The sequence below is a fragment of the Argopecten irradians genome, chromosome 10 (assembly GCF_041381155.1).
Source record: "Argopecten irradians isolate NY chromosome 10, Ai_NY, whole genome shotgun sequence".
NCBI classification, from domain to species: Eukaryota; Metazoa; Mollusca; class Bivalvia; order Pectinida; family Pectinidae; genus Argopecten; species Argopecten irradians.
In genome coordinates, this window is record NC_091143.1 from 15,941,591 (window position 1) to 15,965,927 (window position 24,337).

Genomic DNA, 24,337 nt, shown 5'->3' on the forward strand with positions numbered 1-24,337 from the left:
ATGCGGTCATCTACCGGGCAGTCTAGGCAGTCCGAGCTGTTAATTAGCATTACCTAAGTTATGATCATCGTCTCGCACGTGTTTACTTCCAAATGGATTATATGTAATGTATGATTGCTCCTTATGCATGTGAAGAGAGTCTTAAAATGTATTCAATGTCTGTGACCTTTAACAGTACTGTAAATGTACTGTAGCTTCGATCTAACAGTTTTAATAATAATAGGGGTGAAGTGCTACCAAGTTTGTTCAAATGAATTATTTTTATTTATTGACTTTATTTTATTTTCTGCAACCTCAAAGGGAGGTAATTTTTATTATATCACAGTTACCCCCCTTCTTCTGCAGTTGCTTTTTTTTTTTTTAAATCTCCTTTCTGTTCTTTGTTTTTTTTTACTTATTATTACATGTATAACCTCTTGCCCTTAAAACATTTTTTATTTATTCCATGATATAGAATAAATGCATCCTTGCTCTCTTATAATGCAAGCGTAGTGTACATGTAACGATGACACACTTATATCTCTACAGCCTAATAGTCCGAAGGCCCGTTAGTCCGAACGCCCATTTGTCAGAAGGCCTGATAGTCCTAAGGCCCAATAGTCCGAAAGCCCAATAATCCGAAGGCCCAATAGTCCGAAGGCCCGTAAGTCCGAAAATCAGAAAATATTTCAAGTTATACCGTTGTTATAATTCAAGTTATTTTCATAGTTTGGTATGTTTTCGATGGGTTTTGATGAATATGTGTTTTGGCACTGCTTTAAAGTAATTGATCAGCCAATTTATATGAACGAAAAGTTGTCATTTTTTATGTAGCATTGCATGATCAAGCTTACATCAAAACTCAACGTGTTGGTAATGGTGTAACAGAAGGTGTATTGACTCGAGGTGATAGATATGCTCTGATTTTGCTCTTTTTCCATTGTTTAATACATGGTCACTTGAGGTTCGATATATACTATAGCATCATTGACTCTAAGTTTCGCGTTCCCAGAAACGAAAACGTGACGGCATGTAAAACTCTTCAATTCAATCGAAGTTTCCATTTTTAGAAACATCAAGTCAATATACTTTCTGTGACATCATAACTCAAACGGTGAGTTCTCAAGGGTAACGTCCTGTAACCTGTAATTAATATATAAATCGGAAAATTCTTTTGACATTTCTCAAAGGAATTACATACCTAATATTGAAATTAATGATCTCAGTCTACATCCTCGGCCATTATTTAAGTATACCAAGGTTTTATAACACCTTGTTGAGGTCCATAATTTGATAAATGCACGTTTGCACTAATGACTTATTTTTGCGTTTCCTTACTTTGACCCATTCTCTCCTTAAATGATGGAAATTGTTCGTATAATGATATTTGTTAGGGGATATGTTAAACAGGATTGCAGTGTTAAAATATGAAATTTTATACTCTTAAAACATCAAATACGTATTTCAAGATAAGGCTCTTTTTTAATTCGCTACATTTCGTTGTTATTATCATTTTCAGTGTCAAAACTAAATAGGCAGATAAGTTTATCTTAGCAAGTTTACTACAGAGCCTTTTGAATAAAAAAACTGCTATAAATATTTGTTTCATTTTGGGTACTGTTCACATTTAAAATCCCAGATACATTATCTGTTTTCAGACTATCGGGCCTTCGGAATATTGGGCTTTCGGACTATTGGGCCTTCGGACTAACGGGCCTTAGGACTATTGGGCCTTAGGACTATTAGGCCGTAGGGATATAAAGCGGTCACCCATGTAACAGGGTGAGAGTAGTGTGCCAGGCGGGCTCAAACCCTCGACCCCAGACTTACTGGTCCACTGCTATACTGAATGAGCTAAAGGGAAAGGAAATTACTCTTGCCCTCTTACACAATGTTTATATTAGAAGTTTATCCATCGTTAAAAAAGTATTTTAAATTAGTATTCATTTCATATGAAATTTTATGAAACTTGTCTAGAAGTTCTTTTTTTGCTCACCAAGTCTTGCAAAAATGAAACTTTTAAAGACTCCTTTCATGAAATCTCGTTTGAAATGCACACTGATTAAAGATCCTATATGGAGCAAAGAAGAAATTCCAATAAATGATATAGAATTGTCGTGTCAATCCAAAATGCAAGATGGCCGCCACAGCTGCCATCTTGGAAACATATTTGTAACAATTGAAATTTAACATAAATTCACCTGAAAGATCCTGACATGTTCCTGACCTAGTGTTGTTCATTTTCAGGTAGAGGCAAAATCCAAGATGGCCACCATAGCCGTCACCTTGAAAACACATTTTGAACTGCTCCTCCAGTTCAGCTGAAACTTGCCTGAAATGATCATGACATGGTCTCAGACAAGTGTTATTAGGTTATAGGTTGATCTGAAATCTATTTTGAACTTTTTCTCATATCCAAGCTGGATGCCAAAATCACCATCTTGAAAAACTGTATTTACTTTTTTTCCTATTGAAAGGCCCTCTACCTTTCTGAAACAAAAAAATGAATAATTTTCTGAAAACATTTATAACATCAAAAAATGTTAATCGATGACCTATGATAAGGCTACAATACCACACAAACAGTGAATCCATTTTGCTGTTTTGCCATCTGGTGCAGTTATAGTCAACTAACGTTTGGTATAATTAGGACGATGGCGGGAAATATAAGAAGACCTGCATTATGAAAATTAACATTTGATTTACTTTAATTAAATTGTTCAGAATGTGTTGACAAGTGAAATAGTAACAGTATGCTAATAAATTTGCTACTCTACAAAATTAAAAATTATCAATCTAGTTTTACATTCCAATTTTAACCATTAAAAGCTGTTTCGGAAAGGTTGTGGGCCGTGACTAAAATTACTGATGCCAAAATTGTCAGACGACCATTAATGCCATTGTGTCTCTTGTTTTAATTTTTTTTTTAATTTTTTCAGATAACAAAGATTTGAAGATTATAGAAATCGTTGTTGTGATGGAAATGTCAATTTGATGATTTTACCATGAGGAACTTCTTGGTGGCATTAATTCGTCGCCGGTGTATTATAAATCACCAGATGGCAGCACTGTCTACTAGACAAAACCAAACCAAAGAAGCTTCTTCGCGTAGAACTCATGACCGGAATAACTATAAGCAGGAAGTGTATTTCCTGACACGTTACACTAAGCAGCGTATACATTGGAACAGAAGCCCAAGCCCCAGTGGCAGTAACAGTGTTACCTTATCAGATATAGAATCACAGCTTCACTCATGTCAGTCATGTGTTGAAATTTCCAAAAGTATTTTGGACCAGCACTCACAGTTGTCGTTGAAACAAAGAGAAGTGTTAGATGCTATCCAGATGAACATATGGGAAAACCATGCTCTTGAGATAGACTTTGAACAGTTACTGGATCTTATTGAGAAAGGTGTATTGCAGGAATACTATAGTGAATATTTGGTGCGTGCTTTGTACATGAGAGCAACAGAGAAGTTTGACACATATAACTGGGATGCGGCGTCCATCACTCGTCTTATGTTAATAACAACTATATTTAGACAAGTCCCTCTCACGTTACTTAAGAAGGTACACACATTTGTCTGCTTGAACATCAAATTGTTTTCCTTGAAAGAACTTTCATTGGTGATGAACGCTTTTTATGTGGCTAGGTTTAATTATGGCCATGCAGATTTTCTGGCCTTGACAGTGATTGACAAAACCTTGGATGGTCTACCCGATATGAACTCTGCAGACCTTTTTATGATTATTAAAGCATGCCAGTCCCGTATCAGCAACAACGTTCCATTTCTGTTGGATATTGCTACTGAGCTGACGAAGAATGAGGAGGTATTGAAAAAACATTGCAGAAATTTTATTGATGTAGCATATTTCTTAAAGCAGTACGCCAAATTTAAACTTAATGTGCCCAAATTTGTGAAGGCTGTGGTCAAGGTCATGCCTAAGCCTACAGATTTCAAAGCTATTCCATATGGACAAAAGGGCAAAATCTGTTTGAAAAATGCAAACTCCAGTTTCTTCATTCGCATGAAAGACATTGGAACCATATCTTGGGCTCTAGGATGTTTAGCCTATGACCCAAAGGACTTCACGGGCATCCACACATATTTAGAGAATCTGTTTGTTGCTGTGACCAGTCTACATGGATATACAAGCCATACACATATCAGAGAATTTTTCTTTGGTCAAATTATGGCTGGAAGATTTTCACCTGTTTTTATTGAATATATGCAAGTTTACAGCTCAAAACATTTGAAAGGTGAGAACTTAGAAAGCTTTAAAACAAAAAATGAACTTGACTGAATTACTACATTGAAGTTACTTTGAGTAGTATTGATGTACATATAATATGAATTAATATCAACTTTCATTAGACAAGGTAAAGTAATTAACGTTATGTATTCATGATATTTTGGCGCTAGAAATAGATTAAGGTTATGAAATTCTTAGCTATTAATATGTTCTGTATTTGTATATTACAGAGTTATTTGCCCTTGCGGGTAGGTATCGATTGTGACATCATGTTTTTCGAGCATAATGTCATATTTTTCAGAGAAATCAACGTAAATTGCACTTGCAAAATAATGATGGCACAATGGATACCTACCCGCAAGGGAGATAACTCTGTAATATGAAAAGACAGCATATGACTTGTAAAATTTGTTCAGAAATTTATATCTAAGATTTGTGCTCTTTTCAAATTTTTATTAGTTTGCTAAATTTGTAAGTCATTATTTGTGCTAATGAAATGCTGGATAGAAATAATGCCAAGTCCATATGTGTCAAGTCTTGATTGTGAGCTCAATAAAAACCAGACCATATAATTACAAGTATCTTCATCCTCAATTTTCTATGGGTTACTATCACTATTGTTATATCCATCCCTGGACTATGTCCTAGCTAAGCTGGGGCTCTGTGTGCAATAACAGATGATATAGGTAGTTTGGTCCTTTGATGTGCATCAAGAGAATCAAACAATGATACACTGTTAATATGACTTTAAAGTTGGGCGTTGTACAGTGTGGTAATCTTCAGAAGAAATCTTTTTAGGCCTGTGATTGGTCAGTATTTTCTCCTTCTTTCTTCAGTTTCACTATGACATATTTAGTCCTGGCAAGGATATGACGATTGTGAAAGTTACCCCTGGAATATTGAGGATGGGATATCTTTAATCTGTTTAACTCTTAAGGTAGGTCCAGACATAAAAAGTTTATGTATTCAAAACATATATAAAATGAAAATTATTGATTCAAATGTAATTAATGAAATTTCTTCTCTTGTAGCAGAAAACGTTTATGAAAAATCGGAGAAAAGATCAATGTTGGCCATTTTACTAAGGGTTTCCATAGATATTGAACGTCCGGAGGTTCAGCTTGAAGACATTCCTCGGGTAAATTAATCTACGTGTAATATATTGACAGCTTCTTTTGCATTGCTTTTCATATTTGCCTAAAAAGTTTGTATTTTTTTGTGATCATGCATTGGTGTCTGCTATCACTATTTCTCAGAAGGAACTGAAGTGATCCTTCTACAATTTTATATGCAAATTCTCCTTGGGTCGTAGCTGTATATTTGTAATTTGGAACAGATTAGAAAATAAGATGGCTGACAAGCAGCCATTTTGGATTTTGATAGTTAAAGCTTGTTGGTAGTTAACAGAAAGTACTGTAGAGATCTGTCTTCATACGTTAGTTCTTCTTTGTTCCCATAGATTGTCAATTACATTTTGTGAATGAAAAAGAAACCTTATGATGGATATAAGCAGTCATCATACTAAAGATGTCTAGCTCCTCAAATTAAACTTGTAGGGACTCACCTTGGTCCTGAGTACTGCATAGTAGGACAAGTACAAGCTAAACATGGCAGACAGAGTGGCCTTATTAGATTTGACAATGGGAATCATTCACGTACCATGTGATACCTGAAAACGTTTGTGCAAGACTTGTTTCTATTGGTGATGGAATGACATCAAAAGAAAATATCCCACGCTAATGTCATTTCAGCAGGAATATTACCAAGTGTAACGTGTTCCATTATTGATGGAGATTGATAAAATCTGTTACCTGTAAGTGATCGAGATCGGGTTATCTCATTCGAGGGCTAAGATTTTGTAACATAATCCAAACCAAAGTCTTATGTCAATCAATTACAGGTAATAGACTTTTTTTCTCTTGTCTTCAAGATATAATAAAACCATCTATAAATGTGTTCAGTGAAGAATTATCCCGTCTTGGGCCTCCTGGTTCAAAGCCGATTGACCATTTCATCTGCGCTTCAAATTTAGTCATTCTGCATAAAATTAAAATGTATAGTTTGGTTATATCAAAGAAAAACGATGATCTATCGATACACATTGTTTTAATAATTAAAAACAACATACACATTGTTTTAATAATTAAAAACAACAACCAAACAATGCACGATAAATGACTGAATATACATATTTCTAATAATTTTGATTGTCTGAAGCGTGTGACGTCACCAAATCGAGAGTATGACGTCACAGGCGCGAACTGTTACATGAATGGCATAAAATTCCGCCAAAAAGTGCATAAAAGTACAAGACAGATCAGACGAAATAAAAAATCTAGCACTGGTTATCATGTGAGATTTCCCTGTCCGAGGTGAGAGAAATACTAGTCCCGCACAAACGTTATCGGGTATCACGTGGTACATGAATTAATCTGATTGAGGCATGTTTTGCTAAGCAGACGTACAATGTGAATTTGGAAGTTTTCTTATGTGTATTCAATATGAAGAGGATAGAAAAAAAGAAAAAAAAACTGTGGAAATATCCCTCTTTCTATTGCCCAACATTCTTTGATGGATGCAGGCAGCAGTGATCCCTCAGAGATCTTTTGGTTTCTCCCAAAATGCCTTACCGTGACATAGTCCAGGTGAGGCAATTATGAGAATTATAGTAGCTAGGATAACTCCTGGAATATCAAAGACAGTCATTGGCATCCTTAATGTCAGAAAAATTGTTTTTGGGTCAAACATCCTGGTAGATTTTATAATTTCTTAAACTATTACTTGGATCAGATTGTTTAAACATTTTAGTTTGTATAATTCATATTGACATGGACTTGCTTGTGGTAGAGAGTCTGATACCCTGGTGGGTCAGTTATTTAGCAAGGGCCCATCCTGATTTGTGGTAGAGAGTCTGATACCCTGGTGGGTCAGTTATTTAGTGAGGCCCTTACTGACTTGTGGTACAGTCTGATACCCTGGTGAGTCAGTCATTTAGTTGGGCCCTAATGACTTGTGGTAGAGTCTGATAACCTGGTGGGTCAGAAATTTAGCAGGGCCCTTCCTGACTTGTGGTAGAGTCTGATACCCTGGTGGGTAAGTCATTTAGCAGGGCCCATCCTGACTTGTGGTAGAGTCTGATACCCTGGTGGGTCAGTCATTTAATGGGGGTCTATCCTGACTTGTGGTAGAGTCTGAAACCCTGGTGGGTCAGTCATTTAATGGGGGTCCATCCTGACTTGTGGTAGAGAGTCTGATACCCTGGTGGGTCAGTCATTTAGCAGGGCCCTTCCTGACTTGTGGTAGAGAGTCTGATACCCTGGTGGGTCAGTCATTTAGCAGGGGCCCCTTCTGACTTGTGGTAGAGTCTGATACCCTGTTGGGTCAGTCATTTAGCAAGGGCCCATCCTAACCTCTGATACAATCTAATATCCTGATTGGTATTTTTTTTTTTTTTTTTTTTTAGGTGGGGGGGGGGGGGGGGTCGTTATCCTCACTTGTGGTAGAGTCTGATACCCTGGTGGGTCAGTCATTTAGCAGGGGCCCATCCTGACTTGTGGTAGAGTCTGATACCCTGGTGGGTCAGTTATTTAGCGAGGGCCCATCCTGACTTGTGGTAGAGTCTGATACCCTGGTGGGTCAGTTATTTAGTGAGGCCCTTACTGACTTGTGGTACAGTCTGATACCCTGGTGAGTCAGTCATTTAGTTGGGCCCTAATGACTTGTGGTAGAGTCTGATAACCTGGTGGGTCAGAAATTTAGCAGGGCCCTTCCTGACTTGTGGTAGAGTCTGATACCCTGGTGGGTAAGTCATTTAGCAGGGCCCATCCTGACTTGTGGTAGAGAGTCTGATACCCTGGTGGGTCAGTCATTTAGCAGGGGCCCCTTCTGACTTGTGGTAGAGTCTGATACCCTGTTGGGTCAGTCATTTAGCGAGGGCCCATCCTAACCTGTGATACAATCTAATATCCTGATTGGTATTTTTTTTTTTTTTTTTTTAGGTGGGTGGGGGGGGGGGGGGGTCATTATCCTCACTTGTGGTAGAGTCTGATACCCTGGTGGGTCAGTTATTTAGCAGGGGCCCATCCTGACTTATGGTAGAGTCTGATACCCTGGTGGGTCAGTTATTTAGCGAGGGCCCATCCTGACTTGTGGTAAAGTCTGATACCCTAGTGGGTCAGTCATTTAATGGGGGTCCATCCTGACTTGTGGTAGAGAGTCTGATACCCTGGTGGGTCAGTCATTTAGCGAGGGCCCATCCTGACTTGTGGTAAAGTCTGATACCCTGGTGGGTCAGTCATTTAGCGAGGGCCCATCCTGACTTGTGGTAGAGAGTTTGATACCCTGGTAGGTAAGTCATTTAGCGAGGGCCCATCCTGACTTGTGGTAGAGTCTGAAACCCTGGTGGGTCAGTCATTTAATTGGGGTCCATCCTGACTTGTGGTAGTAGAGTCTGATACCCTGGTGGGTCAGTCATTTAGCGAGGGCCCATCCTGACTTGTGGTTTAGTCTGATACCCTGGTGGGTCAGTCATTTAGCGAGGGCCCATCCTGACTTGTGGTAGAGAGTTTGATACCCTGGTAGGTAAGTCATTTAGCGAGGGCCCATCCTGACTTGTGGTAGAGTCTGAAACCCTGGTGGGTCAGTCATTTAATTGGGGTCCATCCTGACTTGTGGTAGAGAGTCTGATACCCTGGTGGGTCAGTTATTTAGCGAGGGCCCATCCTGACTTGTGGTAGAGAGTCTGATACCCTGGTAGGTAAGTCATTTAGCAAGGGCCCATCCTGACTTGAGGTAAAGTCTGATACCCTAGTGGGTAAGTCATTTAGCGAGGGCCCATCCTGACTTGTGGTTTAGTCTGATACTCTGGTGGGTCAGTCATTTAATGGGGGTCCATCCTGACTTGTGGTAGAGAGTCTGATACCCTGGTGGGTCAGTCATTTAGCGAGGGCCCATCCTGACTTGTGGTTTAGTCTGATACCCTGGTGGGTCAGTCATTTAGCGAGGGCCCATCCTGACTTGTGGTAAAGTCTGATACCCTAGTGGGTAAGTCATTTAGCGAGGGCCCATCCTGACTTGTGGTTTAGTCTGATACTCTGGTGGGTCAGTCATTTAGCGGGGGTCCATCCTGACTTGTGGTAGAGAGTCTGATACCCTGGTGGGTCAGTCATTTAGCGAGGGCCCATCCTGACTTGAGGTAAAGTCTGATACCCTAGTGGGTAAGTCATTTAGCGAGGGCCCATCCTGACTTGTGGTTTAGTCTGATACCCTGGTGGGTCAGTCATTTAGCGAGGGCCCATCCTGACTTGTGGTTTAGTCTGATACCCTGGTGGGTCAGTCATTTAGCGAGGGCCCATCCTGACTTGTGGTAGAGTCTGATACCCTGGTGGGTCAGTCACTTAGCGAGGGCCCATCCTGACTTGTCAGTATTCTAGATTAAGTATAGTCTGATTAGATTGATATTAGTTGAAAATGAAAAAGGTGATGAAAATGACAGAAATGTTTTATATTTTTCATAGGGTCTTTTGGAGTCAAACATGAAAGCCAATGTTTTCAAGACTACATACACGTCCACGTTCATAGATGAAGTGGCTGACTACATGAATGAGATGCTTGGAGGGAGGTTAATACACTCTCATGTCATCCTCCCATACATTGTGAAAGGTAGTTACTCTAGCAGAGTTATCTCCCCTAGCTCTATACCCTTTAATCAAACTATTGTATCACAATCTTAAACATGTCGCAGCTTCTATTAAGAGTAATGTTCGTCAAATAAATATTTGGGTCTAGTGCACTATGCATTGTTTATGACAAGTGTGTGCAAAATTACTCGCCTGTCAACAGATGAACTATTGATCGGTCAATAGTTTGTGAGGGTTTGTATACCGTATTTTCAGGATAATAAGTCACATCTGTGAATAAGTCGCAAAGGCCTTTTCTGCGATTTTTTCAGTTTTGTATAAAATAGTCACACTGGTAAATAAGTCGCACCTAAAATTTAGACCCATGTAACCACGTAATGTATTTGTAATGATTTTCAAGCAATTTCTTGTGAAACTTTATTTACATGAGTCAGGTTACAAGACAAACTATGATTATTCTGAAGTAGATTCCTCAAACATTCGTTATCAGCATGCTTTTCTGGAATTCTTTTCCATATGGTTGATTCATCAGTAAAATGAAATAACAAAAAATGAAATTGTGTACTTTTGCAGTATTGGAAATTCGTTTGGATAACAATGACAGACCTATACCCTTTACTCCAACTGATTATGACGACCTGTTAGAGGAAATGAAAAATGAACAAGTGATGTTGAGAAGTGGAAGACGAATGTAAGTTAAACATCTTAAATGGATGTTGATCATGTTTGGCAAAACTACACATTGAACTTTTTTTATCGATATGTGTAAGCCTAAAATTCTATCAACTGTAAAATAACTGTATATGTATAAGGATATGGTTCAAACAATAAATGGAAAGTCCTGGGACTCCAAACACTGGAAGTTTTTAAAAATATATTGAATTATGTGAAGTTATAATTTAACCAGACCAGGTTCTAACACGGGGCCTCCAAACACAAGGCAGAAGCTCTACTGATTAAGTTACCAGGTCATAGATAACAGACCTAGTCTATTCTCACTACATATCAATGCTATTATATTTCTCATAATTGTTTCAAATAATTTACAATGTTTTAACTATCTCTGCTCCAAATTTTCAGCTGCAAAACCTTCGTCTAGGAAATATATATTACATTTATATATATATCATATTCTATCATTGGTCTATCACAGTATATAATGACTTAACCAGAAACAAATAAACAAATTATTTACTCACCTACCCACTCTAAATGTTTTTGAAGCTGATACAGGAAACACAGTTATTTTATTTGCCCTATTAATTTCAGTGCAATTGTGCTCAGAAGTAAATCTTCCTTCCTGAGAAGTGACCAGAAGTATGATTCACATGACCACCCTTCAGGTTTCACCATGATCAGTCGAAGGCATCTACAGAAACTGGGATATGAATCTTGTTTGGTAAAGTGTTCCTGATTTGAATAGCTAGGTTGTTTTGTGTATAATACAAATATATAGAATGGAAAATAATGGGACTGTAAACAAGTGCCCTCAATAGCAGGATGGCCTTATTTCTGAGGTATTTTGTATTTGGGTTTTATTCCAACTGCAGGGCACGGGGGATAATGCCACGCTTTGCAGCTCCTTGTCTATTTTTGTGTCTCAACTTAGCTTTACAAATTTTATTCTTAATTGAGCATTAAATCCCAAAGTTATATGTAAACCAACAAAAATGCCATTGAAACTATTTTGTGTATAAACCTTTTTTTTCATTTTCAGTTGTCTGATTCACCAAAGACTGCCTCTGGTTTAGCTGAAAGAACAATGAAGCAATTGGTGGAGAAATTCAGAGTGAAAGTGAATTCAGCTGCCAGGAGACAGAGATGATCCGAATGTGATTATTGGAGTGGATCGCACATACTGTACCATAGTGGAGACAATTATATATTTTCTATACAAGTCAGATTTAACTGACAAATGGTGACTTGATTTGAATCTGGTTCATATTGCTCTGTTGTGCCTGTGGCCATGATGAATGAACAAATTGCTCCCATCACCTCTGGGTCTCGAATTTGAATCCCATGTGATTTGCCAGTTACTGACACGTCCTAAGTGATCCTCCTAGTATAAAAACCAAACGCATCAATCTGTTCTTCCTCATTAAAATCATATTGGGTAAAAAGGCTTGTTTTTATACCAGCACCGATACCAAACTTAATAATGATAGAACTTGTTTTAACTTTTCATCAGCAACTGATCAGACACATTAAAATATTAAACCTGGTAAAACATATTTGTTATATGACTGTGAGTTTTGCCGTTTTCTGATTGGTCTAGACCGCTCGGACAGGTCTTGACAAAATGCAATGTCAACCTGAGACAGATGAACACCTGTTCAGAGGTTGACATTGCAAATCCGGTAACCTGGCTAAAAATAGACACAGGGAATTCCCTATCTTTTCCACATTTTCGACCAATCAAAATAGAGCATTGCCGATCATCGGGCAATAGCTAAATCCAAAATGGCAGACAACAGTGAGGTAGGATTAGGAAAGATGATAGGCACATTTGAAATGTAGCTATATGTTCTTAAGTTATATCATGAAGAAGTACAGCAGAAGTACTAAAAGTACCTACTGAGGATATGTGGATGAAGATATTCTTGTCTTTTTGTTTAATTAGTCATTGCGCTGTCCTTGCTTCAAAATATTGTTCCAAGTTGCAAAACTTACAAGAATCAATGTATCGTTTCATATAACAAAACAATTATTGACTTTTTGTATGTTAATACAAGGAATTGTTAAACCTTTGAAAGCTGATATTTCCCTCGGCCTTCAAGAGGGAGCTGTTTGACAAACATAATAATGCTATATACTGTAAACTAACATAATATTTGTGGTTTTAAAGTTTTACAGGCATAAGGCATTAAAAAAAAAGTCTCCACAAAAAAAGGTTCAACTGCAAGAATGAAGGTGCAATTCCAATGAATCGCAAAATCAAATTGCCATGCAAATGTGAAATTAAGACACCATACAGAAATAGGTTTGTTTACAGTATAATGCCTGGTGCTGAATCTGTCTGGGTTTTTTCTTCAATTTTTACGTTAAATCACCAAATGTGATTATTAAGTACAATTAATACAAAATATTTAAACCTGCATAAGTGGTAGATACGCGTGTTTTTTTTCCAAAGACTGTCTATATACAAACACCTGATCATAGCTGAACTTCATCCAAAAAAATACTCCTGATCAAAAGACGAAGTTTTTTATGATTTTGTATTTATTACAGAACACCATTTCATGTTAATGATATATCATATACCCGGTAAAGACGGCTATGAGCACACCTGGCTGAAGGCCATAAAAGTCTATGCAATGCTATGCCATCCTTTCTCCTGTCCATCTGCCTGAACTGGTCTGTAGCTAGGTGCAATATCCATGGATGGAAAACTGAACTGTTGGCTTGAATTGTAGCCTTGAATTGTAGCCTATGTCTTGTATCCTTCGAAAGGAATATGAACTATAGGCCTGACAGTGTCTTTCCATGGTTAGCCTGAAGTACATGTGGGCCAGTCCAGAAACTTTTGGTGGGAATTTGAATTGTCAGCCCAGCTCTCCATTGTTAGCCTGAACAGTGGACTAGTCCAGTTACTTTTGATCAGGTTGGAATTTGAACTACCTCTGTAACCATTGGGATAGGCCTGGCCCTCCTGGATGGCCTGAGCTTTTGGGCTATAGATGCAGTATCCTTAATTGGGAAGATCCATTGTTTTAGAATAACTGTAAGCCTATTGTCCAATCCTTCTGCATGCCTGGCCAATGTTGTCTGGATTCTTTACAGACATTTCTCCTCATAATCCTCTGGTGTCAATTCCTTTCTGGTAGAAAATGACTGGAATTCCCAAACAAAGACAGCATGTGTTGTTCAATGGTTTGCTGAGCTAAAACATAAATAAAATCACTATCGTTACTTTCAATAAGGCATTCAGCTGATAAGGAGAAACAATTATGATTGAAAACTGACTGATACAATAACCAGGTAATGTTTTGTGGAAAAGACATCTAAATGGCTGTTCTTTGAATGTATTTCAAGGTGACATCATGACCAAGTGGTTAAGTTATTCAGATTGTACATGTATTATCACTAGCCCTACTCCTGTTATTCCAGTTCCAATGCCATATAGATCAGTTGTCAAGTATACTGTATTATCACTAGCCCTACTCCTGTTATTCCAGTTCCAATGCCATATAGATCAGTTTTCAAGTACTGACCATAGTTCATTGGTTTTTCTTGGGTGTTGAGCTATTCCTCCACCTAAATTTGGCACAGCCTTAAATGACCCTGGCTGATGATAACAACAAAAACAAACAAATCCGAGAGTCAGAAGTGCGGACAAGCATCCATATTCACTATGTCACTAAGTAACTTTGGTAATTCAAATTCCAAATTACCTAATGTAGGGAAAACTATTATTTAAACCATACATGCCATACCTCCCATATTTTAAAGCCTTTTATTGTCTCCCAGGAGGAGAGTCTAAATTTTCGTATGCTGTAAACCCATCCGTTTTATTTTCGTCGCCACATTTGTGTACATGCTAACCACTCCCTGACCCCCTGACCAACACCCCAGTGGCCCTAATTAGCAGCCTTGGGCTATTTCCACCTTGGCTTGTGGTGTCACTTTCACTCACGTCTGTGTAGGCCTAATACATAAACTTAAGTCAAGCAGCCGATTGGCCGCCTAGAAAACAATCAGCTGGCCTTTCAATTCAATTTATCATAAAACCGAATTCAGATTATGTTCTGATCTTGCATCATCATACTCAAGCCAGGCAGTGGCTAATAACAAAGAGATTTAGAAGTGACTACACTACACCAGGTATTATTTCTGAAACCTTGTCCTTTTACAAATATACAGCAGCCTCCCAAAATAAATTTTACACGCAACACATTGCATGCAAAAAAGGTCACCTAAAATGACCCTAGCTGTTAATAGGATGTTAAACCTAATAAGCCATACTCTAATGTTCCGTAACACGAACACACCTGCTTTGTGACCTTGACCTACAGCGAGATCCATGGCTGTGAGCTGATCCTCGTTGGTGTGTGTAATATCAGCACCATATTCCAGAAGGGCCTGAATACACCCGGTGTGGTTCCTGTAGCAAGCATACATCAGTCCGGTACTCTCTGACTGAAACACAAATCAAATGTTAGTGATGGTTAACTGTTACATACAAAATTAATGGAGCCTTTTTCCATTATAACTTTAAAGCTATATATATATATATATTGTATTTGACCCAATAAGCGCCCATGTCTCTATAAGTAACCTCCCCTTTTTGAGGCCCCAATTTCAATTGCCTGGAAATAAATAAAGACAAATGTATAAATGTTTGCATTAATTTTGTCTTACATAACATAAGCACCTTTTCATTTTTTCAATATCTTAAAACGCCCTGGGCGCTTATTGGGTCGAATATGGTACCTGAACCAAAATGGCTTTAAATGTTTAAATGCATAAATGAGTCTAACGATTTTGTAGAGTCCAAAAATTTAGAGTGTATCAGGTTCCGTTATAATACTACACATACCATCGCTGTCTGAACAATTCTTCAAAAAATAATCAAATGTTAGTTTTCATAATATGGTTCATAGTGTCGTCCTTATTCCACACAGAAGTTGAATATAACTGCAATATGGGAAAACGACAAAATGAACCGTCATTGTTATATACTTTGACATGGAACAAAGCCTAACTCAATTTGCCCTCTTCTGCTTCTAGTATATAACTTCCAACCACTCGATTTGAAGCTTTTCTGCTTCTGAAAGCTCTTCTGGAAGAGTGCAAATCGATTTGGCCTCTGGCATTTGTTTTGTGCTGTAACTTGAAGCCATCAATATAATTTCTATAAATAAACTTTTAAAGTGAATAGTCGGGCAAAGAAACAAGAGATCCCAGAGGGATCTTGGCGCCCACCAAAGAATGATCTATATCTGACAAAGGAAAGATGGATCTTTTCTCTACTTTTTAAACTTTTTCAAACATACTACATATAAAATTTGAGACAGATCGCTTCAGTACCTTTTTGAGAAATAGTGGTAACAAACTTCAACTATCAAAATCCAAGATGACTCCTTGGCGGCCATCTTGTTGATCAATCAGTCCCAAATCACAATATGCACAACTAGGGCCCAAGGGGAACCTACAAGTGAAATTTGAGAAAGATCCATTCAATTCTTTCTGAGAAATAGCGATAACAAACTTTGAATATAAAAATCCAAGATGGCTGCCTGGCAGCAATTTTGTTGACCGATCGGTCCCAAATCACAATATGCACAACAAGGGCCCTAGGGGAACCTACATATGAATTTTGAGACAGATCCCTTCAGTACTTTCTGAGAAATAGCGATAACAAACTTTGAATAACAAAATCCAAGATGGCTGCCTGGCGGCCATCTTGTTAACCGATCGGTCCCAAAATGCAATATGCACAACTAGGTCCCTAGGGGAACCTACATATGAAATTTGAGACAGATCCCTTCAGTACTATCTGAGAAATAACGATAACAAACTTTAACTATCGAAATCCAAGATGGCGGCCATCTTGTTCACCGATTGGTCCAAAAATGCAATATGCACAACAAGGGCCCTAGGGGAACCTACATATTAAATTTGGGAAAGATCCCTATCAGCACTTTTTAGAAATGGGGATATCAAACCTTAACCATCAAAATCCAAGTTTTTCCTATCAGCCTCAAAATCTGTATGGCACAAATAGGGACTAAGGATAACCTCCATGTGAAGTTTGAACAAAATCCCTTCAGTAGTTCTCAAGAAATATCGATAACAAACTTCAACTGCAAAAATCAAAGATAGCTGCCTGGCGGCCATCTTGTTTTTCCAATCAGCCTCAAAATCTGTATGGCACAACTAGGGACCAAGGGTGTGAAGTTTGAACAAAATCCCTTCAGTAGTTCTCAAGAAATATCGATAACAAACTTCAACTGCCAAAATCAAAGATGGCTGCCTGGCGGCCATCTTGTTTTTCCGATCAGCCTCAAAATCTGTATGGCACAACTAGGGACCAAGGGTAACCTCCATGTGAAGTTTGAACAAAATCCCTTTAGTAGTTCTCAAGAAATATCGATAACAAACTTCAACTGCCAAAATCAAAGATGGCTGCCTGGCGGCCATCTTGTTTTTCCGATCAGTCTCAGAATCTGTATGGCACAACTAGGGACCAAGGGTAACCTCCATGTGAAGTTTGAACAAAATCCCTTCAGTAGTTCTCAAGAAATATCGATAACAAACTTCAACTGCCAAAATCAAAGATGGCTGCCTGGTGGCCATCTTGTTTTTCCGATCAGCCTCAAAATCTGTATGGCACAACTAGGGACCAAGGGGACCCTCCATGTGAAGTTTGAACAAGTTTTTAAGAAATAGTGATAACAAGCATTGTTTACGGACGGACGACGGATGGCGGACCACGGACGACGGACCACGGACGCAGGGCGATTTGAATCGCCCACCATCTGATGATGGTGGGCTAAAAACCAGTCTAAATGCATTCATTGGCCTTCCAAAAGCCCTTACATATCAAAACGGCAGTCCAGTAATTTATACTTAGTTGTCCCGCTTTAATCATTGAAATTATGGAAAAGCACTGTGTAAATTTAGCATATTTTTAAAAATAACTCTTTGATAGCGAGGCTGGATGGAAATGTCAACACGGACATAGCCAGCCGGGAGGACATTGTTAGGATTCCTATATCATAAATTAACTTCTTTACATGCAGAGTGATTTTGACAGGAGATTTTACTTTCCTATTTCATAAGAAATTATACTGGATATATTAACACCATTTTTACCGACTTTAGCCTTCCTTTGCCTGACCATTCACATTAATTCTTGTGTCGGAAATATACTCCCTGTAAAAACAAATGCCTCACCTCGTCGCTGTAGTTGACATCAAGGCCGAGACCTAGTAAGTAATAGACAATGTCGGTGTATCCTCCAGCACAAGCCAACAGGAGAGCATTTTCACCATGTTTTCCACAAACATGAATGTCTGCTCCTTTCTCTACCAAGAACTCGGTTGTGGCTTGCTGACCGTTAGCGCTCGCCCACAACAGGGCTGTCATACCTGCAGCGTCAGGTTTGTTAATGTCTGCTCCTGCACAGAAAGACATAACTTCTTAAATTTTCATTTTACAAGGCATTGGTAACAGTCTTATGTGTTTATGGGACTGCAGTGGCCCAGTAATTGGAGCGATGTTACAACATAATATCATTATACCCCCCCCCCCTCTGGGTTTTGAGTTCGAATCTAAGGCCAAAAAGAATAATATGTCTGTTTAGGGTTACCCGACCAATCCAAATTTTTTACCCCGACCCTAATTTTTCCCCCACTTTTCTATGAAAAAAAAACAATATTAAAAGTCAGGATTTCAATCTCTTACTCCGGTTCCGGCCATTATTTTAGAGTGAAAGACACTAAAAAATTTTTTTTAAATTTTTTATTTGGTCTAATGTGGGGCTGTTGCAACTGTTCAAAGGTCGATGGTTTTTCTCCAGGTGCTGTGCATATATCCTGAACCTGAAATAACCTTAAATGAACCTGACTGTCAATAACCGAAACGTAAAATAAAATGTTAATCAAAATATGTAATGATTTGCTCTGAATTTATCCAATTCAATATTATATTAAGAATAGAGATTTTATTTGTATGCAAGTTTATATTTGACTGGTAAATCGAATAATTCACTTCTTCACCAGTTGGCTAACTTCATACATTATATAAGACAAACTTCTACTATCATACACAACTTTACATCACCAAGAGCAGATTACAACTTGATCTTAGAAAGGAACAAATCAGATTCATAGATTAATTAGGTCATCTTCTCATGATCATTTTAAACTGAAAATGATAATTAATACTTTTCCTCTTCCATAAGGTCTATACCTTAATCATATTACACATAAAGTAGAACCTGCTTCAGTGACCACCTCTGTATAAAAATCACCTGTTTAATCAGACCACTTTTCTCTTCAAAACAAACAATTTCAACAAAATTCAACCTGTGTATAAAGACCACCTGGCTATAAAAACTGTTTCCCTCTGTTCCTTTGGTGGTCTTTATAGACAGGTTTTACTGTATTATTAGATCAATGCCAGCGACTAATAGACATGCAGACAACAAGGAGTTTCTGTATGTAAAAAGACTGGATACCTTCAGAGATTTCCTGTTGTAGCAGTACAAGCTCTCCCTGAGCAGCCAGCTGGTGAATCGTCATGTCTAGAAATTTTATCATAAAAAATATATTAAAATGTCTTTTTCAAAACACTGTACATAGCTTAATAACATTTAGCAGTAGTAAGTAGAATTTTGGTAAACTGTATTCCACCCAGTAAGTGTCCAAGGTACGTAAAAAATTACAAAAAAAAGAGTGGTGCATCATAAAACCAAATTAGGATTAGCCTTTCATTACTGCACAAAGTATGAGATAAATCAATTTGCGAAAAAAAACCAAGTCTGCATTTATTTCGAGATCAGGGAAAATGTGGCCGCAAAAGGGGGAAGGGAAATTATTGGGTTGAATAAGGTATCCTGGTATGTTAACTATCACAGATTTTCATTGGTTTGGCAAGAACATGTTTGTGAAAGCCGTTTTAGGAATTTCTCAACTAAGTATGTACTCAGCCTGAGAATTGAGGATTAAGAAGTTTACAAAATAATGATGCCACAATGGATACCTATCCAAAAGGGGAGGTAACTCTGTAATATGCAAAATCGGAATACATTGTAGATAATATTCAAACAAAAAAAAGATTACTGAACAATCCTACTTACTTTTCAGTATTAAAGGTGTGGTGGTCTGGACGTTGCCTCGTTGTAGGTTTGTCATGACTGTTGTGGGCTAAAAAGAAGTAAAATAGCTATTGAATATCATGATACAATCTAACCTTGTTAACTGGAACTTGTAGAACTCAAAACCTCCGATTTATTTGAAGTTATTCTGATGGTCCTAATACGTGGGTTTGGAGATCATAAAACAATGCGGGTAAAGTACAATTTACCATTGATTAGTCCCACTTTTTGTGATTATGACGTCACAAAAATCATGTCAAAAGGTGACATTAATTACCAGAAGGTGTGATTTATCAACTGTAAATTGTACTTTATCTCCAAATCCATATATTATTTGTATATTTTAATTTAAAACTCACCTTATACACCCACAGAAAACACAGAGTCAATATAATCAAATTAATTTGACTTTCTAGGTTAAGGTTTGATTATTATGTTTACATTACAACTGAATAAGTCTTAGAAATACAGAAGAATATTCATTCTGACATTTGAATCTACAGATTTGACTGATAATATTTGTTCTCTGTGGTTTGACTTCCCTTTCCATATATACTCACACGGAATGGTGTCTCGTGTCTTTTTGATTTCGTTGGGGAGACACATTCTTGACTTTCCTTATTACCTGAAACAATAAGTTTTCAAAAGAATAACTCGATGGTTTGCAAAAATTCTTATAAAATCTTAGATGTCCGCACAGCTATTTGATACTGGGATTTTCAGTCTGAAGGTCAAATGTTTTGTCATACACATGCCGTGACCTGTTTAAAAGTGCCCTTCAGTCATAACTATATCTAAAGATTCATATGTAATTCAATAAATTCGACAGTAATCAGCACACACAAGTAAGATTCTGATTTAGGGGATTTCCTTAACTTAAGTCTATTTGCCCTCTTCACCCTTTAGATAACATCCTATTATTCGATTAATAGCTTTGATTGATTCTGTCAGCTCTTCCATCTATGATCTGGCAGATTTTAAAGAAGACTCCCCTATTTAGAAGAGCCAAAATTGAGTTGACCTCTGGATTTATACAAAATTTAGAACACATACAACATCCCTTTAAAAAAACAAATTAGTGTTTTAGAAAGAACTTCTCTTTAGCTCGATCATTAGACTATACAATTAAGTTTGATGCCTACCAAGGGCATGCTTTGTTACAAATTAAATCACAAACCTTCTGCCAACACAGAGGCCACCTCCAGATCGTTGAGTTCCTGGTCACTGTCAATTGGAGAGACGAGTCGGAAAGCGCCAGCGTGACCTGCTGAAGCAAACTTCCGCTGAGGAGACATCAGTTTTCTTCGTCCACTGGCCATCCTTTCTGGGGAACCTTTCTTTGTATCATCTCCACCTTTGCTGTTTTTCCTACCAAAGGAATCTGTTACCTCCATTGCTGCATAGAAAAAATTCATTAAGTTAAGTTTATTTAATGATCCAGTATCTATATAGAGATCCTTTCATCGGACTCAAAAACAGTAAGAATAGTTATGATACAATGTATATAAATAAATATATCAAATAGTACATAAAAGTTATTCAGATTTATAGTTATAAAAGAGTTTCTGAGTTTCCAAATGCCAGAAACATATATACATAGAGATTGGAAACTCCTTCTTTGTCTTTGTTCACAGGCAGAGGGACCTCCGTTTTATATAGGCATTTTACCTTGACTAACTACTTTTAAGTGTATTCTTTTAAACACAAAGTTTAAACATTATATCATGGTTTGATGTGATCAGTTTTCTCGATTGATGATATTTAATATGATTTTTGAAAGCATGAAAATAAGCAATTTTACCTGTTTTTTCGAAAATCAGGCATTCAAAACCAGAAGTGCCTTTTGCTGAACTTTTACAAAATATCAAAATTGAATTATTTAAGAGTTTATCTAAAAACCCCTAAGCACATATGGAAGTACATCTGCCAATCGTAAAAATGGAGGAGTTGCTAATCTCTATGTATATATGTTTCTGCAAATTCTTATCTAGACTATTTAAAAAAATTACATTTGGTATGTGTTAGGAACAGGATCTGAATAGTGACTCTCACTGACTCTATAATATATATATGTATACTTCAATTGATATTTACGCTATGCAGCTGCGGCATAGGCAACTAATCTAGTTTGCATCATGTGTGCAGGTAATCGTGTTTGAAATGATGTTCTAAAATACACTATAAAAACCTAAGCTTATTCTCAAAATCATCACATTTAATATGTGTAAATGAAATGTTTTTATACATTTCTAGTGAGAACGTCCTGTGATTTGTTACCATCAGGTCGGGGAGAACCACCAACTTGCGTATTATACGCAAACTAGAGTATTATATCTCAATTGGAGTATAGATTTGTTACTAAAAAAGAATTAATTGCTTTAAAATTAACTTTTCCAAACTATTTCCACAATTCGCATTTATTTAACTATACAACACAACACTAATGCAAAAAATAGATTTACTTCCATGTCGGAAAGTATTGAAAATTGATGCAATACTTTGAGAAAAGTTGCATCAAGTTCCTAAGTAACTGACAATTCTACTGCACAAATTTCAGTAAATTGTACTTTATCTTGGCATATATCAATGCGACTTTTTATAGGAGGGCAGCCTTCTGCGCGGCTGAAGGCCGCATAGAGCGAAGTATGCCAAGTTTACTATGCATCTGATAAAAACAAGATTGAAGTATATTGTACAATTCTATTTGGATTATTTCGAATTCTTTCTAACTATTGATATTATGTGCATGTCAAAGAAATATATTTTATTGTTAACCTCGGAGAAAAATGTAGACAATATAAAGTTTTGATGTTATAATCTTTTACATGTAGCTGCACGTACTCTTCTGAGGCTTTGCCTTAAATTCATATTAAAGTATAGCAAAATTTGAAAATTCAGCAATTTAGGTTATTTTTAGTAACAAATCCATACTCCAATTGAGGTATAATACTCAAGTTTGAGTATAATACGCAAATTGGTGGTTTTCCCCGACCTGACCATACTATGATATCTTCATTAGTCTTTAGTGATCCAGCGATTTCTACCTGTCTACTACAACTTTGTTGTATACCAGTAAGGCAGCTGACAACTTACTCCAACAATGTTAGAGGTATAGCACGACGAAACACTTTTGATCATCAGGTCCGGTAGCACGCTAAATCTGGCTATATAGCCAGATTTAGCGTGCTACCGGACCTGATCATTACGTCGTGTCGATATTGCACATCAGAAGTTTCTCAATATCGAGATCTAATATTATTGGATTACTGACAACTCAGATTACCTTACTTAAGTCTTCAAGCTTTTCGAGTAAGGTAAGAAGGATATGTCAAAATTTAAATATCTAATGAAAATGAATGTGAGTCAGTTATCGTTTGGATCGACAATTCCTCGGAGTTTCCTCCCCATGCTTTTCAGCTGCGTTTTGTTTACAAATAATAAGCGTCCAAATAACAATGATGACTATGACTAACTGATCATGATCAAGAGTACGTTTGTGAAGTAAAGCTAAATGATACTAAGGACTCGCGAATGTGACAGAATGCAACCGCACATAATAAATAATACAACCAGCTGCAATCAGGAAACAGAAGTTAATTTATGTAAAGTCATTGTTTTGCTTGCTGTACATGTGCAATATAGGCCTAATGCTCTAGATCTCTTGATCTTTAAATGATGTTTTACAAAATTAAGGGTAGATAATATTTAAAAGTATCAAACGCCTTCGTTTGGGCAAGGACATGATCAGATGAATCTCACATCAGGAGAGTGAATGTTGATTTTTTTAAAAAAAAGTATATATAGCCTTCACTATTACATATGCAACTATATATACATCACTTGAAAAACTCTCAACAACAAAAAATCAGGAAAACATATCAAGATGAATGTCATTCCACAGGAGCTTGATGCTCTGTCAATAACATACATGGTAGTGCATTACTTTTGTTTGTTTGTTTGATTAATTAACGTCCTATTATAATTAACAGCTATGTCCATGTAAGGACGGCCTCCCATGTATGCGGTTTCTCTTGTATGTTAAATTCTGAAGCCATACATCACAGGTGTCTGCTTCTGGTTTTGGAAAAAAATATAATAGCCTACCCTTACTCATGTTGACACTTACGATATATAGTAGGAGTAAGCTATAATATCTTTACACAACCAGAAGCAGACGTCTGTGCATACTTACAAAACAAGGAGCCGCAAAGCGTGGCATTATCCCCTGCGCCCCACAGTTGGTATAAAAACCCAAATTTAAGTATAACTTAAAATGTATGCGAGTATTGTAAAATTGAAAAAAACAGCAGGTAACAAAGAGAAACTGTAATTTGGTAACAGAAGAAGTTTCAGAAATTGAAGGTCCGCAACAGCAAAAGACACAACTAGAGCACTTGTCTGATATATACAGAAAGTTTCATGGAGCTGTATTGAACGGTTTTGGAGTTATGGTCCGGAAACAATATAATAAGAAACAGTATTTTAGTGTTTTTGTTCAAGTTTCCATGGTAACAGAAAAAACACCACTTAACATAGAAGGTCTGCGATAGCAAAAGGCACAACTAGAGTACTTGTCTGATATATTAAAAAAAATCATGGAGCTGCGTTGAAAGATGTTGGATTTACAGTCTGGAAACAAAAGGAAA

General features: G+C 37.3%; 2 protein-coding genes across 10 annotated transcripts; one reads left to right on the forward strand and one right to left on the reverse strand.

Moving 5' to 3' along the window:
- Positions 1-58: 58 nt before the first annotated feature.
- On the forward strand, positions 59-11,727 carry LOC138333237 (uncharacterized). Of its 4 annotated transcripts, none has more exons than XM_069281484.1 (7): positions 59-103; positions 2,919-4,239; positions 5,264-5,370; positions 9,749-9,893; positions 10,445-10,562; positions 11,141-11,270; positions 11,589-11,727. In XM_069281484.1, exons 2-7 carry the CDS (start codon positions 2,985-2,987, stop codon positions 11,694-11,696), a joined length of 1,863 nt encoding a protein of 620 aa, XP_069137585.1. In that variant the 5' UTR covers positions 59-103; positions 2,919-2,984; the 3' UTR covers positions 11,697-11,727. The 4 variants fall into 4 exon arrangements, with proteins under 4 accessions (XP_069137585.1, XP_069137583.1, XP_069137587.1 ...); XM_069281482.1 differs by lacking the exon at positions 59-103 and adding an exon at positions 223-1,872; XM_069281486.1 differs by lacking the exon at positions 59-103 and adding an exon at positions 223-1,872 and having other exon boundaries at positions 5,267-5,370.
- On the reverse strand, positions 11,588-23,140 carry LOC138333238 (ankyrin repeat family A protein 2-like). 6 transcript variants are annotated; one of them, XM_069281490.1, is made up of 8 exons: positions 22,980-23,140; positions 20,869-21,087; positions 20,252-20,316; positions 19,674-19,740; positions 19,053-19,118; positions 17,768-17,991; positions 14,860-15,007; positions 11,588-13,751 (listed from the first exon to the last, which is right to left on the reverse strand). In XM_069281490.1, exons 2-8 carry the CDS (start codon positions 21,083-21,085, stop codon positions 13,678-13,680), a joined length of 861 nt encoding a protein of 286 aa, XP_069137591.1. In that variant the 5' UTR covers positions 21,086-21,087; positions 22,980-23,140; the 3' UTR covers positions 11,588-13,677. The 6 variants fall into 6 exon arrangements, with proteins under 6 accessions (XP_069137591.1, XP_069137589.1, XP_069137592.1 ...); XM_069281488.1 differs by having other exon boundaries at positions 22,975-23,140; XM_069281491.1 differs by lacking the exon at positions 22,980-23,140 and adding an exon at positions 22,736-22,906.
- Positions 23,141-24,337: the final 1,197 nt, after the last annotated feature.